The 17,970-nt window shown below is 39.2% G+C and overlaps 1 protein-coding gene across 1 annotated transcript; it reads right to left on the bottom strand.

Moving 5' to 3' along the window:
* Positions 1–1,497: 1,497 nt before the first annotated feature.
* Positions 1,498–14,771, bottom strand: ccdc3b (coiled-coil domain containing 3b). Its single transcript, XM_061728625.1, has 3 exons — positions 14,145–14,771; positions 12,248–12,422; positions 1,498–2,810 (listed from the first exon to the last, which is right to left on the bottom strand). Exons 1-3 carry the CDS (start codon positions 14,552–14,554, stop codon positions 2,520–2,522), a joined length of 876 nt encoding a protein of 291 aa, XP_061584609.1. The 5' UTR covers positions 14,555–14,771; the 3' UTR covers positions 1,498–2,519.
* Between the last annotated feature and the right edge of the window lie 3,199 nt (positions 14,772–17,970).

A 17,970-nucleotide genomic window follows, 5' to 3' on the forward strand; every position in this document is an offset into this window, starting at 1 on the left:
CACAGCTGTAGACTATTATTCTTGGAACAACTGGCCCTCCAAGTACATACTAAAATGCCAAAGTCAGGTTACAAAGCTCAGAGCTTGAAACTTCTGGAAACTGTTTTATTATATTTTTTTAAATGCAGAAGAGTGACAGATAGATTGAACGAATAAGTGTTACTTTCTTGACATCATAACTGAAAGGAAATAAATAAAAGTATATTCTAGCCAAGCAGATGCCGTGAGATTCTCAACAGAAATAATAAAACCAGACCTGCCAGAAAACATTAATAGCATTTGACAACACGAAACACGACCAGATAAACAAATCATGTCCACAACTAGCCAGATCTTCTCGGGGGGGACCACCTCTGTGCAAGGACTTTGTTTGACATCTGTTTTGCAGGTTGGTTGTGCACCGTGGTTTATCTTGAGAAAGAAGTGTGTGTAGATCATTTCTGGCCCAGGTCCACAGCGTCCTGACAGCTGGCTGCAGACAAGGTTGACATTAAGGTTTCCCGGGGAGCAGAAAAAGTCAAGAAAAAGGACCGGGGCATTCATCTATTGCTTTAAGGATTTAAGTAATGAGCGGAAAGAAAAACTTGCAAATGCCCCTTTATATTCTCCTTTATTGGAGAGAAACCTTGCAAAAGAGCTCCTATTAAACATTTTTCTGTTTCTCCTGATACAGTATCTGTCACTCTTTCTGTTTTATACAATGGCACCATATGGAAGAAATTGGGTAACCTCTACTGGAAAGTGTGTTGGAAATTTCATCTGCCAAAATGATTTGCATCTGGAACAGCCTTTTTTTTTTTCTTTTTTTTTTTTTTTAAAGAGCCCTAGATCTAAACTGGACTATAGAGCTCAAGAAGAAGAGGTCAGCACAGGGCCAGTTTATTTTTGCGAAAAATGTTGCTTTTGACATTGTACCAGCTCTTTTGAAACTCCAGATTTACCACCACCAAATCACTTCTAACTGTGCATGCCAGAAAGCTTTTATCATTTATGACCTGAACATTTGAGAAGCAGGAAACTTTACAACTGAGGTCTAAAACATTTACCTTGAATTCACCCGCCTTCTGCACCACAGCTGTCTCACTTTGTTCTGCTGTTTGGCTAGACATGTTTCCAGACACGTCTATATCAAAATACAGTGTTGCCATTTTTGGAACATAGAATATATCGGCGTGTTGAGCGCACCGACTTCAGCGAACACTATCAAACAACCACAGCAGAATTATATTGTTTCATAAAACCTGTTCCTCTCCGTAATTGGATAAGTCTGTGAGACTTAGTAAGAGAAGAGGATGTAATCCTAAAAACCTTAGTTTTAGACCCAGATTACACATCTTACACTTCCAGGGATCAGGTGCTGCAGAGGATGTTTGCGGGGTGGGTGGTACTGCATGATTAATGTGATTATAGCTTCATTAAGTGAGGTTCAGCAGGAACTGTTATGCAGATGTTCTTTTTAAATTTCATACCATGTTGAGGTGAAAAATGAAATCAACAATATGCTTTTTTTAAAGTTATTTTATTAAGAAAAATATTGAGTTATTACTACAAAATATATTGCGCAATGGGCAAGGCAAGTAGTTTATGGTTTGACGAATGCTGAAAAATGACAAAGGCAAGTACAGAATGTATGATTTCAAGAAAAACATAGAAAGAAAACCCTCTTTTCTGCTAGAGAGAGCAAATAAAGAAATAAGTCATCATGGACTTAATAGGTGCTCAGCACCTCGAAACACATTAAAAGACACTATGATTGAGTAAAAATCATAGAGACCAATGACAACTTTGCAAATTCATTTTTGGCAAAAATGAACTGAATGTGAAAAGAGTAAATATTGATAAATGGCCAAAGCTGACAAATTCTGTAACTTTTAAACTGCTCACCATATGCTCATGTTAAGACATTGTTCACCAACCAGTGCCACCAAATATGTCTCTGACTGTCTCAACTGTAATTCCTGAAGTTAATAAAGAAGAATATCTCATTGGATCTATTTGTCTTTGAAGTTGCTTCCAAGAGAAAGCTGACATGACCTGATGTGACATGCATCCTTTAGGATTTGCTTTAACCTCTGTTCTTCTGGATCTAAATTCCTGATTTCACTGCAGATTATTTACTATATTTTCAGTACAGATGCTCCTTCTAGATCCCAGTCTTGCACATTTAACATCTAAAGGAATCTATTATCAACATAATGTCATTTTTTATTTCATTTACTCATTGTGACGAGAATCCAAATGAAATGAAGATGTGGAGTTTTAAAAGAAAGAAGTAATAATTCGGAGCATCCAAATATATTTAAAGGTAAGAAATTAATATTCATGTGATGCAGGATGTGTCCAGCACTTGAAGATAGAACAATTTATCAATGAAATATTCCAAAATGTTTTAATATTGAAAACATGGATAAATAATCTTGTCCATCATGTTAATTTGAATCGAGCTGAATTCCTTTTCTTGACAAACTTTTCATTCACAATCTTTTCCTTACCATCACAGACGGGAAAAAAAAAACAAATTAGTTTTTCAGCTTTTTGGACAGCACCTTCCTAAGATGTGGGCTCTTCTGATCTTGGGTGTCCTGAACAGGGTGGGTTTGGGGCGTCTTTGACTCATAGAGCTGTTTGAGGGTCAGGGTCTGGTGCTCTTTTGTTGCTTCTCGTTGGGCCTGGCGCAGCTGACGTTTCAGGGTCTTTACTTTTTCCCTCAGGTGACCATTGGCTTTCTCCAAAGTGCGTACTTTCTGGGAGAGAGTCCTCACCATCTCTTCCTCCTCAAACAGAGCCTTTTGCACCGTGGAGCACAACAACTAGAAGCAGAAGAAAAGATAAAATTGTTTATTCAACTTTTAACATGAAACACTGGATCAGCTCTATACCATCACTAGGGTTCTGGGGGGGAACATGGGAGTTTGCCCAACCTGTCCACATGTATTTTCTAAACTTGGAAAAAGGAGTTTGACTGTGCCTGTAGCGTTTCCTGTGGTAGATGCTCTGGGTGATTGGGATACTGGGTCTGTTGCTACAGACTAGTCAGTCCTATACAAACAGAGTGATAGCTTGGTCCACATTGCTGGTAGTAAATCAGATTTATTCCGGGTGAGACTTGGACTCGGACAGGTGTTGCCAGTACTCGAGTTGAGGGGGGATGAGGGGGATGGCATCCCCCCTGAAATAAAAACGGTCCAAATCATCCCCTCTGTAAAACTGCCATCCCCCCTTTCCATCCCTTGTCATTTCATCAATGAATGTGGAATTACTGCTATTTCAACATTTAGAGTCATCACCAGAAAAATAACACCAGAAAAATAACTTATTTGACAATTTTCACCTGTTTCAAGTAAATTTTCACTTGAAATAAGTAGAAAAATCTGCCAGTGGGACAAGATTTATCTTCTCATTACAAGCAAAAAAAATATTGTTCCATTGGCAGATTTTTCTACTTATTTCAAGTTAAAATCTACTTGAAACTGGTGAAAATTGTAGTTTTTTCCAGTGATGAGTCTTGTTTTAAGTGTAATGAGATTGTTTTTACTAAAATGAGACATTTTAACTAGAAATAAGACAAATATTCTTGTTAAGATTTTGAGTTTTTGCAGTGATCCATTTTACTTATTCTTTGAAGGACAGAGGCATATTGATAAGTTCAGAAAACTGTTTTTTATTTTTGTGTTTTGATGTATTTGATGTAAGCCCAGTGGATATTTAAAGCTTACAGAAGGCTGCATTTAACTGCTGCTATGTCATTCCTGCAGTATTTCTGCAGGTGTTTTGGTCAGTGCTATTATTTGTACCGGTAATATATTATATTATTTGTAATCAGCACTATTATCTGTCCCCATATGATAAAATCCACCATCCCCCCTGATTTTTTTTTACAACTCGAGTACTGGGTGTTGCCCTTTATCACAGACTCTGTTCGTAACTTTTATGCACAGGATTTTGCAGGTGCAGCCAAAAGCTGGCAGGATCTGACTCTGTAACCTAACATTACAACCTAACATATTTCATATCTGCTTTTTTGTAGATGATGTGGTCCTGCTGGGACTTGGAGCAGAGCCACTGCTGCTCCACATCAAGAGGGACTAACAGAAGTGGTTTGGGCACTTGGTTAAGATGCCTCATGAACACCTCCATGATGCAGTATTTCAGGCATACTGGGAGGATTCCCAGGGCCAGACTCAGGACATGCTGAAGAGTTTATCTTCAGACTGGCCTGGGAAAGCTTTGGTGTCACTTCTAAAAAGGACTGGAGGACGTAGCGAGGAAATCAGGGCCTCTTTGTTTAGGCTTCTGCCCCTGTGAACTTGGAAAAGTGTGGATGGATGGATGGATTGATAGACATTTACTAGATCAGAAAAGTATGTAAAGTATTTGATTTGGCCTAATGTGATAAACAATGACCCATGCAAACATTAAAATGGCCCTTTAGTCAGCAGTTTTTTTACAAGTTGGTATTACAGAGGCAAGTCCAAACTAAATTCAAGAATCCAGCATGAGCACTTTGATCAAACACTGCGATAAGGATGTTGCACCACAACCTCCAGAATGCCAGCCTGCAGTAACCTGTACCAACCGTGCAAGTCTTATCATCAAACAGTAATACGCCTGTTGAGGTCTGCCCTAAGATTCTGAATGAATGAGGGTTTTTTTTTACACTGTTTTAGTGTAAAAGCAGTAAGAGAACAGTCGTGTGGATTTAGTGAGTTTGCTAACGTCACCGGATGGATTGCGACTGTATGTTCCTGGCAGACATACCGGTACAGTCTGAGTCCATATAGGCTGGTTTCTACAATTATCTAGGGCTTTATGAGTTATATCTGAGCTCCAAATTAGATTTCACTTTCAGTTTTGTTTTACAACTTGCTGCTGCTTTAATACGACATCTAGGATTATTTTTGTTTTTTTAATTTCACACATTTAAAGATGCTATATTAGAGACTGCACTTTATAATGTTTAAAAATCAACTAACAAGTTCAGTAAGAAAAGTTTATTCAAGAGGGGAAAAGGAAAACATTTTTCCCATCTGACTTTTGGATAGGAAAATGGGAACATCTGTAATTATCTTAAGCCATCTGCATTTTTCCTAAATAGGGTCCTAACCTTAATTACAGTATTTACCCAACAATTACGATGAGATCTCCAGAAGGAAAAGTCTCTGTAATACCGCCCCGAACCGTTTCAAGCAACGTGCCACTTGCTGCTTGAAAAGAGCGAATATCAGCGTACGGACTTTTACAAAAATAATACTGATGTGAGATTTATTGTATTTAATGTACAAATCTGCTGTTTCTGATCGTGGATTTCCGTTAGTTAAGTCAAATGAGTGACTCTTGGCGCTTTCTTGGGCTCAGGACCAATATCAACGGCTGGAAAGTTGTCCAGCATATTCCAATGTTTGTAGCTGAAAGGCGAAGAAGTGAAGGGGAAAAATAACAAAGTAGTATTTTTAAGACCTGCTTGCTGCTGTGGAACCGTGTGAACATTACTATGTAGTATACGTCCCGTTTCTTATACCACAGCAAAGAAAAAAGCCAAAGGCAACACAATAGTGCAGCTCAAGGTACTAAGCCCCCACCCATCACACTGAGGTAAGGAAACTTATAACATAACACACTCTCCCTGTTTGAGTAACACGGCTGTAAGATGAAACCTAACATGCCTGTGAACTTGTGACAGACAATCCAGGGCCTGGACCTTTCCTAGGTGAAAAAAAAAAAATCTCCAGATGCCTGTGACTGCATGCCTATGTGCCAGAGTGTGGATTTCCTCAGCAGACTCAAATGCTTCCACATGGACCAGCTGGAAAACTGATGTAAATTCTCTGCCATCAGATAACAATTGCTCTGGGTTTTGAGGAAATGTTAAAAATGCGCTGCCAACCCACATCACTGGTTAGGACATTACTTGTTGTAATATTAGCAATGGACGTTTGCCATGTGTTCTTACTTTTGTCCCAGAGGGATATCTGGGGAAGTATGAAACTTTAAGATGGAAAATGTGAAGTCTAGAAACTCAACCAAAAAAAAACTTAAAAAAAAAAAAAATCTTTACGAAAAAAAAAGTGCAAAATGCAACACAGTTTTTTATGTACCCACATAAGACTTTCCCATCAGCGTGCATTCGATTAGAACTGGACCAGAAACAGGCTATAGCTCTCAAAGCATTGACGCAAGACGTGCACGAGACTGATTCCCCGGCAGAAGAAACGATAAAACACAAGTCAGCATACTCCAGCAATATTTCTTTTAACATCTGATTGTTATTGAGACTCTTGCATGACATGCACTGTTCATTTCCCATTTCAATACATACTCTGTGGACGTCAAAATGCAAAAGCATGCGAACAAAAGTAAAAGCATTGAAAGCACTTCAGAGTAAATAGATGAGTTGATTTGGTGTTCAGTGGTCACATGATGCATCAAATTTTAACAGGTACAGTGGGGCAAAAAAGTATTTAGTCAGCCACCAATTGTGCAAGTTCTCCCACTTAAAAAGAGGGGAGAGGCCTGTACTTTTCATCATAGGTACTGTATATCTCAACTATGAGAGACAGAATGGGGGCAAAGAATCCAGGAAATAACATTGTAGAATTTTTAATGAAGTAATTGGTACATTCCTGGGTAAAATAAGTATTTGTTCACCTACAAACAAGCAAGATTTCTTGCTTTTACAGACCTGTAACTTCTTCTTTAAGAGGCTCCTCTGTCCTCCACTCGTTACCTGTATTAATGGCACCTGTTTTAACTGGTTATCAGTATAAAAGACACCTGTCCACAACCTCAAACAGTCACACTCCAAACTCCACTAGGGCCAAGACCAAAGAGCTGTCAAAGGACGTGAGAAACAAAATTGTAGACCTGCACGAGGTTGGGAAGACTGAATCTGCAATAGGTAAGCAGCTTGGTGTGAAGAAATCAACTGTGGGAGCAATTATTAGAAAATGGAAGACATACAAGACACTGATAATCTCCCTCCATCTGGGGCTCCACCAAGATCTCACCCCGTGGGGTAAAAATGATACAAGAACGGTGAGTAAAGATCCCAGAATGACACGGGGAACCTAGTGAATGACCTGCAGAGAGCTGGGACCAAAGTAACAAAGTACCATCAGTAACACACTACGCCACCAGGGACTCAAATACTGCAGTGCCAGATGTGTCTCCCTGCTAAAGCCAGTACATGTCCAGGCCTGTCTGAAGTTTGCTAGAGAGCATTTGGATGATGCAGAAGAGGATTGGGAGAATGTTAGATGGTCAGATGAAACCAAAATAGAATGTTTTTGGTGGAAACACAACTCGTCATGTTTGGAGGAGAAAGAAAGCTGAGTTGCATCCAAAGAACACCATAATACTGTGAAGCATGGGGGTGGAAACATCATGCTTTGGGGATGTTTTTCTGCAAAGGGACCAGGACGAATGATTCGTGTAAGAGAAAGAATGAATGGGGCCATGTGTGGTGAGATTTTGAGTGAAATCCTCCTTCCATCAGCAAGGGCATTGACGATGAAACATGGATGGGTCTTTCAGCATGACAATGATCCCAAACACATCGCCTGGGCAATGAAGGAGTGGCTTCGTCAGAAACATTTCAAGGTCCTGGAGTGGCCTAGCGAGTCTCCATATCTCAACCGCATAGAAAATCTCTGGAGGGAATTGAAAGTCTGTGTTGCTGAGCGACAGCCCCAAAACATCACTGCTCTAGAGGAGATCTGCATGGAGGAACGGGCCAAAATACCAGCAACAGTGTGTGAAAACCTTGTGAAGACTTACAGAAAACGTTTGACCTCTTTCATTGCCAACAAAGGTTATATAACAAAGTATTGAGATTAACTTTTATTATTGACCAAATACTTATTTTCCACTATAATTTGCAAATACATTCTTTAAAAATCAGACAAAGTGATTTCCTGGATTTTTTTTTTCATTTTGTCTCTCATAGTTGAAGTGTACCAATGATGAAAATTACAGGCCTCTCTTATCTTTTTAAGTGGCAGAACTTGCACAACTAGTGTCTGACTAAATACCTTTTGCCCCACTGTATATATTTATAACTAAACTAACCAAGGCTGTTGTTTCATTATTTTAGTATACAGAAAGATCCAGGTTCCTCAAACCCTGTATTTTGCCATTAGGTCATTGTCAAGCAATCAGATCACAACTGCCCATCCAAGATGATACTTTACTTTGATGAACAAACCCCAGACTGTCAAATTTATGTTCTTGTCATTGATACAATCTGGCCTCAAATTTTAAGATGAGTTCATGGCTTTTGAACTACTTTGGTTTTTACTGGATTATATGATGTGTATGGTAAGATCTGATCTCATGTGAGTTTAGGGTCAGTTGTCCGTGTAATGGTTGCTCAGTACCAGTAAAAACAAAGTCTGTTTTTATTTTTAAATGGATATTTCATCATTCGATCTTAATTAAAATCAAAAGCCTTACTCAAAAGTTCTATACTGATGGAAGAAACGAATCCACATGTTTTTCCATCCACTCACCCTTAACTTCTGCTTAACCAAGTTTGGGTCATGGGCGCAGCAGCCTAAGTGGAGAGGCCCAGACCTCCCTCTTCCCAGTCTCCTGCTCGATTTCCCTTGGGTAGATGCCAAGGCATTCCCAGGCCAGCTGAGACATATAACCTCTCCAGCATCCTGGGTCTGCCTCTGGGCCTTCTCCTTGTTAGACATCCCTGAAACACTTCCTCAGGAAGGTGTGCAATATGAATCCTTACAAGGTAGTCAAACTACCTCAGTGTGGAGAAGCAGCAGCCTCACTCTCAGTTCCTCTCAGATGATTGAACTTCTCAGCCTATCTCTAGGGAAGAGTCCAACAACCCTGCAGAGGAAGCTTATTTCAGCCATTTGTATTCCTGATCTCATTCTTGCAGTCACTACTCACATGTCATGACCATAGGTGAGGGTAGGTACAAAGATCAACTGGTAAAGAGCCTTACCTTTTGGCTCAACTCTCTCTTCACTACAGCAGACGAATACAGTCTGCATTGCTGTAAACGCTGCATCAATCCTCCTATTCTTTGAGTGGGTAACAAGACTCCTCCTCTTGAACAGCACCTCACTCCCAACCTGAAGAGGGCATACCACCCTTTTCCTACTGAGAACAATGCTCTCAGATTTGGAGACGGTGAATCTCGTCCCTGCAGCTTCTACCTCAGCTACCAACCACTCCAGTGGGAACTGAGGATCCTCACTCAATCGCACCAGCAGGACCACATCATCCCTAATAAGCACAGATGACATTTTGACACCACCAAAGCAATGACCCCTTCGCTGCACCTAAAATTGTGTTCACAAAAGTTATGAACAGGTTCATTGACAAAAGGTATACTTTACAGCACCCAACTCTCACCTGGAACTAATCAGACTTTTTACCAGCAATGTGGACCAAAATATCACGCTGTTTGTACAAGAACCAAAAAGATGGTAACCACAACCGTGTCTCCCATACCAAACACCTCCATATACCCCCTACAGAGTACCTCAAAAGACATCTCAAGAGAAACAAATGCCTTCTACTCCACAAAACACTTGTGGACCAACTGGGGAAACCCCCAAGCTCCCCCCAGGACCCTAGTGAGGGTATAGAGCTGATCCACTGTTCCAAGGCCAGGACAGAACTCGCATTGTTCTTTTTGAATCTGCACTTTAACTATTGACCAAACTCTCTTTTCCACCACCCCTGAATAGGTCTATTGAATTGAATTGAACTGAATGGTGATTTTCCTGTAACTGGAAAGTGAGAGTGTGATTTTCCTGTAACTGGAGCGGACACTGGTTCTGTTATAAAAAGGGGAGTTACCACCCCAATCTGCCTATTAAGAGACATTGTCCCAGTCCAGATGTCATGGGATGTTGCGGAGTTGTGTAAACCGAGACAGTCCCACAACATCCAGAGCTTTGAGGAACTCAAAGGGCAGTCGTCATCCGCAAAGCTTTTTAACAACCTTGATTACATCAGCACCAGTAACGGGCGAAGCCGTCCCAGAGTCCTTAGAATCAGCTTTCTCTGTGAAAGATCTGGTTGTACAATTAAGAAGATCCTCAACATCTGACGGCATCCCCTTGTTGAGGTCAATTACACCCCACCCTCACTAAACAGTAATGGTGCAACAGTTCTTTCCCCACCTGAAAGAACTGTCAGTTTGCCAAAATCTTGTTGGAGCCAATTAAAAGTAATCTATAGTTTATTTTTATTTATTCAACCCATGGACATTTTGAAGTCAGTAGTAATTTGAAGTAATGGGAATAACATTGCTGATCTAATCGCAATGCAAGGTTCTCCTGGGAAAACATGCAATCTTGACATTCACTAAGGTGTTACTTTGACAATTGCAGACCAATCACACCTTCTGTACTTTACTGCCTAATCCCAACAAGACAGGACACAACCCTGCAAAACCGCTTAGGAAGGACTCGAAGAGTACACACACAAAAAAAGACTGAAGTGTTCACCCAGCCTCCAACCCTCCCCCAGATCCCAATCTAGTGCAGCCTGATGAAATATGCAGGAAGCAAGCCCAGCCCAATGCATTGGAGCAGAGTTTGAAAAGTATTTAAATTATGGCATACTCTAAGAGACTGCAGAAGATGTTCTGAAGTAGACGAGCACCAGGTGTTCAACTGAGATGTTTATGTGCAAATGAACTTTAGAACAATTAAATGATGACGGAAGGCTGTGAAGAAGAAACTGACCTAAAGTGATTAGGTCATCTCAAAATGTATGTTATGTCATTATAAACTGGTATTATGTTTTTGTCGTCACCTAGATACACTAATACTGTTAAATCATTACTGGTATGGTTCTATGTACATTCTGGAGTTATTTTGTGGGAAAGAGTTGTAATTCGATATAATAATTAGATTTTATAATGTCTTCACTTTCCCTGGCTTTAATTTGGTTATTGATTCATTTGGTAACTTTTAATGCCTTCAGCTTTTTAAAACTGTGAGTTCAATTTGACTAGCCAAACCTCAAGAAATGTGCTTCTGGTTTCTTTTGCATTGAGAACACATTAAGTTGTCAGTTTCCTTTTAAAAATGGTAGGATCTAACACTCAGTCTTTTTTGTAATGTACTACAACTCTTCTGGTTTATAGAGGCTGGTTGTAGTTTTATTGTGTGAATGAAGCCACCATGAAACCCTAATTGTCTTATAGCAACTGTCTGACACAGGGACTTCACGGAGAATTAAATAAAACATGTTGTTTTTTTCAGCATCAGAGCCTAAATGTATTATTGCTTGCAACTAACTCAAAATATGTTTCTGTGTTAAAAAAAAAGAAAAATGCTGACCTGCATTTACGAGTAAGGCACAGTGGAAAATTAGTGTCTGGAAGCTGTTGCTCAGTTTCCCATGTATTTATGGGAATTTCCCTTTCAGAATGCAAAATTGGGGGAGATCATTGAAGTGAATCTTGTAGAGTGATTAACTAGAAGATTTACAGCGGGTGCCATCATTTACCAGTGGAAAAAAAAGCATGTGCTAAGTTTTGTGATTTTGCTTAGAAGAAAATTTCTGCTTGAGTAAAGGTATTTGGTATACTAGAATTAATTGTAATCGGAACAACTGCAAAGCCGTGATATTCTTAATCACCTGAGGAAATATAAATTGACATTAAAATCAAAATACAAACTACATGTTTTGTAAAGCTAAACGACTAAGTAAATGATAAGTGAGAAGTCATCATGTTCCCTTTTTTTACTTACAGCATATTTTCCCTGAGTGCAAAGCAGTATAATGTTATCAAATGGTGGGGACACTTTGAATGACTGAGTAATTTATATTCACATCTTTATTTTCATGAAAAATACATTTTTACAGCTCCTCAGTGGTGGACAGAGTGATAACTGTCAAAGTATTTTCCTTATGACTGTAATTTGGGGCTTTAATGACTCTTCTTCCCTTGTGGATGCTGCTTGATCCTGAGTCATAATAAGACAAGACATTTGAGTGTAAAATTAAATTTTACTAGCTACTAGTTTGAGTCAAAAAGAAAATCTTAAATATTTTTAAGTGATCAGGTTTATGCACCCAGTGGACTGCATTTGTCATCATTAAAATGTGCTGGTTGGGCCTGTGTTTGCAGATCTGTACTGTTTTAGGATGTCCTCCAGATAACTGGACACTCCCGGGGGTTCTATTTATAATGTGTGGCCACATGCTACTGTCTGGTATAGTAAATCTGGGCCCAGATCTATGTTGGTGGTTCTGAGTAGCTACGTACCCTGCTGTCTTCTTGAGCCTCCCACTCTGGAGTAAAGCTGTGAACTTGGGTTCCTGCTGTGCAGTTGGAAAATTGAAAGAGACTAGCAAACATGCGGTGATTCTCTGGTGTATCAGGAAAGATGGGGTCCTGAAAGTTCACTCCATGGGGAACGATGTTATAGTTCTCGTCCATCCTGCATGGTAGAAAGAGGACATATGCTGATGCCAAAGTGATGAAAAAGAGACTAAATATGGATTTACAAGGAAAAAAAGGCATGAGTCTATATATCAAAATGCACATACTCCAAGAAAGAAAATATGAAACACTTTGATGTCGTCAGAATCCTGCTAAGATTGGAGTTAATGGATTTTCCGATAGTTATTTCATCAAAAGTTCAATACAGCTGTTTTATTTGAGCTTTTTGGAATAATTTATAAGTATTTTGTATTATACTGACAGACATGATAGTGAAGAAAAAATATGATTGCAAGTTATTGGCAAATTCTGGACGAAGGAAATCAGCAAATTACAAGCAGCAGAGATTTATGGTGTGTTTCACATCTTTAAGATGTTTTGTGGCATACATCTGGAGTCCATCTCATATTCTTCATCAGACATCAAAAGGCTGGTTGTCTCCATCGGATGTTGTGAGAGTTATATGTGTGTGTGTGTGTTGAAAAGGCCAGAAGACAGCTCATGCTTTGCTTCAGCAGAAAAGGTCAAAGGTTAGATGTAATCACAATAACTAGGTACATGGGAATCCATGGAAACTTGTTTTAGGCTCAAGAATGTCAGGGGAAAAAATGACTAAGGAAAATACCATGAACACTATCAGTTTTGACCAGATGGTTGTGAAGTGGTAGGTGCTGTCACGCACCGTCAGCCAGTCAATATCAGCCGTTGTGGAATATAAATGAATTTTGGGAGAATTTTGACAGCACAGAAGTACAGCATATGCAAACATTTTGTGTGGAACTTAAAATTCCCTTCATTCATAGGGTTCCTTTGACAGAAGTTTAAAAACTTGAAATATGAGCTACAGCTTTTGCAGAAAACATTTGGCTGATGCAGTACACTGATCCTGAGGGACATCCTTGGAAGCATTTCATTTTTCTGCATGCTTAGCTCCAAGAGACCTTGTGGGCTTGACTGAAGAAACTATTTTTGTCTGAGAAGATGTTTTGGAGACCTTTATAAACATTATCTGGAGACTGCAAAGAAAGGTTCCCAGTTTTGACTTGTTAATAGAGCTTATGGGAGTTGATGTTGCTCAGCAACCACAACAACACAGCTTTGAAACTCTGAACTTATCTGTTAGCGTTTATAATGAGTTCTCAAGAACATCTCTCTTTTTTTTCAAATGAAGTGATGTAATTCCCTGTGAATCTTGGGTTGTGGTGCCACATAATTAGATAAATGAACACAGCTACAATCTAAAAGCAATAGAAAGGGTAAAAGTAAGTAAATGCATCTTATTTAACAAAGAATATGTTGAATTTAGTCCTAAAGTAAATTCTGTTCAAATTACTAATATGTCAAAACTCACATTCTCACAGTTAAAAAGAGACTTTTTAAAATGTTCATATGTTAAATCCCTTAAAAGCCAGTATGTTTCCACACAGACTGGAGGAGATTTATGCTGAATTATATACAGATTTTCATTTATTCCTTCATTTTTGACATGGGGGGGCGGAGGGGAGGGTGCAATCTAGGTCATATTAGAACAATCATAAAGGCAATTTTGAACACATTAACAGCTTGATATACATTCAAGATATTATGTGGTTTGTCTTTGTGAGGCTAAACTGTATATTTCTTTTTTTATGGTAAATGTCAATTCTGTAGATACCTTTGATGGAAATTTAACAAAATGACACAACACATAAATAGATGATGCAAGGTAAAGGTTGTTCACCTTAGAAAGAAGTAGTAGCTGTTGTTTTTGGTGACGCTGTAGGAGAAGCAGGGTAAGTATCCCAAGCCGCTGACGTTGAACCTGGAGCCGGCGGGCACCTCGAGCATGCTGCCCCACGCCTGGTCGCACAGCAGCTCGATCTCCGCGGAGAACAGCAGGTCGGAGTCGTGCTGCCACGGCAGGTAGTTGTACACGCTGTACGACTCCTTGTGCAGCGCCAGGACTTTGGCAAAAACGATGATCTCGGCCAGTTCGGCTCTGCACGCTTCTGTCTGCGGTCTCCAGTCGTGGGGCAGCTGACACCCCCAGATCCCACCTGAGCACGCAACGGCGACAATAAAGGGCAAAATCCCCCGCATGATGATGATGTGACAGAGAGGATACGTCTTCTGCAGGTCTGCTGGGCGCATCCAGGCGCACGATGGGGAGGATGGAGGAAACTGCCAAAGAAAGGAAAAAAGAAAACCTGTTCCTTCAAGTGCGCATTGAGCCTTTCCCAGCTGCAGACTTTCTTCAACTATTTCTATTTAAATAAAGGTGTTACAAATGAGCCTGGACTGGGAAGTTATTTCCCTGCAGTCCAGCTGCCTTTTTCCAGCCACAGGTCCTACTAGTGGATAAGTCTAAGCCTGATCACAGCAGCATCCTCTGAAGAAAATAAATAAATAAATAAATCCCTTACCTCTGAGCCGAAAACAAAAGTTTGCATCACGCTATGGATTTTTTTAAGTACTTCATATATAATTAAGTTATGTAATCGTCGTCCATATAAAACAACTGAATACATTTAATGTAAACCGAATAAAATCCCCCAAAAGTCGCCACAGAAAGCGTTGAAAGTCATAAGAAAAGTAATCAGCGCCCCCTAACGGCAACCTGCGGACACTATCCAGCAGTGTGTAAAAGTAGACATGTTGTAACTTCAACTTTCCTCATCTTATATTAAATAACTGAAAAACGCACACTGCTCATTCATTTGAATCTCAGGTAGGCCTCTGATTTGTTTGATATGAGAAAAAAATGTATAAAGTAGATCATAATAATTGGAAGCCTTCTTACAATTGTGACTTAGCATAATATAACTTTTAACCTGACATTCAAGTTTTAGGCCTTAATTTGATTTAAAAAAAACAGTAAGATACATGAGGTCAACAGCAGGCTATTAAAATTAAAGATATCATTGTATGATAATGGTTTATTTTAATTTTAGGTTCATAATTAAATGAAATGAAATTAAGAAACAATCAGAGACAGTCAGTTGTACAATAATAGGTCACGATTGTAAAATATAACCTGATAATTAGATACGTTTGTATATTTAATAAGCTGCCAGTTCAGTGTTTGGCTCTTTTGTTGGTCTTAATTTTCTAAATTGTACAGGAGCTGTACCATTTATTTGTTGTGTTAATTTTTTTTTTTTTTTTTTTTTTTTTTTTTTTTTAAATAGTGTTGTAGTTCAGCAAAGAAAATATCTGGTGTCAGACAACAGTATATAGTGGAAATTAAATCACCCCCTCCTGCAAAACCAACTCAAAACCCAAGCTGTGTGGGATGCAGAGAACTATGCTGGGTTCTTGGGGATTCAGTAGAAAATTGAGTAATTACTTCAAAGTTGTGTCATAGACTTCAGAGAAGTCACACAAAATCAGATTCAAAACCATTTTGCCATCTGTGCCTGGACTGACGCCTTGTATTAATGGCTGCGGTTACATTACTGTCGTAGCCTGCTGATATGAGTGGGTTGAATTTTGTTGGCATTGCATCGTGAGCTCACTGAGCTAAATGTTTGCAATGCTTGTATAGTAACGGATACACAAGTAACCAATAGCATGTGCACACTCCTGCAGAGGCAGATCTGCTTCTATAGCGGACACCTTTATGATCAAGACTGGCAAAACTCAGCTCAACTCAGCTCTGAATTATTTACAGTGCCTTGCGAAAGTATTTGGCCCCCTTGAACTTTGTGACCTTTTGCCACATTTCAGGCTTCAAACATAAAGATATAAAACTGTATTTTTTTGTGAAGAATCAACAACAAGTGGGACACAATCATGAAGTGGAACGAAATTTATTGGATATTTCAAACTTTAACAAATAAAAAACTGAAAAATTGGGCGTGCAAAATTATTCATCCCCCTTAAGTTAATACTTTGTAACGCCACCTTTTGCTACGCCAGACATAACGTCTTACATTGTTGCCAAAAAGTTTGATTTTGGTCTCATCTTACCAGAGCACCTTCTTCCAAATGTTTGGTGTGTCTCCCAGGTGGCTTGTGGCAAACATTAAACACTTTATATGTATATCTTAAGGAAATGGCTTTCTTCTTGCCACTCTTCCAGGCCAGAATTGTGCAGTATACGACTGATTGTTGTCGTATGGACAGAGTCTCCCACCTCAGCAGTTCATCCAGAGTGATCATGGGCCTCTTGGCTGCATCTCTGATCAGTCTTCTCCTTGTATGAGCTGAAAGTGTAGAGGGACGGCCAGGTCTTGGTAGATTTGCAGTGGTCTGATACTCCTTCCATTTCAATATTATCACTTGAACAGTGCTCCTTGGGATGTTTAAAGCTTGGGAAATCTTTTTGTATCCAAATCCAGCTTTAAACTTCTCCACAACAATATCTTGGACCTGCCTGGTGTGTTCCTTGTTCTTCATGATGCTTTCTGCGCTTTAAACGGACCTCTGAGACGATCACGGTGCAGGTGCATTTAGACGAAGACGTGATTACACACAGGTGGATTCCATTTATCATCATTAGTCATTTAGGTCAACACTGGATCATTCAGAGATCCTCACTGAACTTCTGGACAGAGTTTGCTGCACTGAAGGTAAAGGGGGTGAATCATTTTGCACACCCAATTTTTCAGTTTTTTATTTGTTAAAAAAGTTTGAAATTTCCAATACATTTCGTTCCACTTCATGATTGTGTCCCACTTGATGTTGATTCTTCACAAAAAATTACAGTTTTATATCTTTATGTTTGAAGCCTGAAATGTGGCAAAATGTCACAAAGTTCAAGGGGGGTGAATACTTTTGCAACCCACTGTATTTTGCACTTTTCAAATACAATTGCAATCCAAAAGCAAAAGACAATCCGACAACTATTTAGTTTCTTAGGTTTTAAAGGCAAATCATTGCACAACATCAGCATAACCACTGAAACATATTGCATGTTTCCTGGTGATATTCCCCAATACAACCGTGTAAGAGAAGAGAAATGATCCAAGAACCCTGTGGGACACTGTAACTAATATCTCATATGTTTAGAGCAGACATTATTAGCACATACAAACTGGAATTCATCACATAAAACCATGCAAACTGGAATTATCCTGTACACCACATTTACATGTTCAAACTGGGATTTGCCAGATTTTCTGACAAACACATATCATTAAGTACATTGTCTTCATAAATAATTCCTATTTTTGTTTTTTTCAGTGAGCCATCGACATGACAGGAGGATTGGGAGAGTGGAAATCAATCTCACAGTGCCACATAAGAGAGGGGATCATAATGTGACAGACCTCAATAAGGATGATTGGTTTCCTTTTGTTTGCAAATTATAGCTTAATTTGTGAGTTATAAATTGCACTTTTCTCTTCATTTGTTAGTTTTGATTTGTTTTTTGGCTTTAAAATGTTATTTTCTTCTGTCTTTGTTCATACTTTGGGACATACTATTGATATACATAATAACCCTGACCAGCTGTCATTAAAGCCTTAAATTCCCTTTTAAGATAAGAGATAAGAGAGATAAGATAATCCTTTATTTTCTCCCTCAGTGGGGAAGCTTACTTTGTTGGCAGCAGTACACTTAACACA

Source organism: Cololabis saira, chromosome 8 (assembly GCF_033807715.1).
Source record: "Cololabis saira isolate AMF1-May2022 chromosome 8, fColSai1.1, whole genome shotgun sequence".
Classification (NCBI taxonomy): domain Eukaryota; kingdom Metazoa; phylum Chordata; class Actinopteri; order Beloniformes; family Belonidae; genus Cololabis; species Cololabis saira.

What these genes read in the sequence shown, in the direction of transcription:
- ccdc3b (XM_061728625.1), bottom strand. Translation starts at nt 14,554, where the DNA reads ATGCGCCCAGCAGACCTGCAGAAGACGTATCCTCTCTGTCACATCATC. An exon ending in AGCTACTACTTCTTTCTAAG is followed by an intron (nt 12,423 to 14,144) that starts GTGAACAACCTT and finishes TCTACCATGCAG; the next exon opens with GATGGACGAGAACTATAACA. An exon ending in AGGCTCAAGAAGACAGCAGG is followed by an intron (nt 2,811 to 12,247) that starts GTACGTAGCTAC and finishes TTCTGCTTCTAG; the next exon opens with TTGTTGTGCTCCACGGTGCA.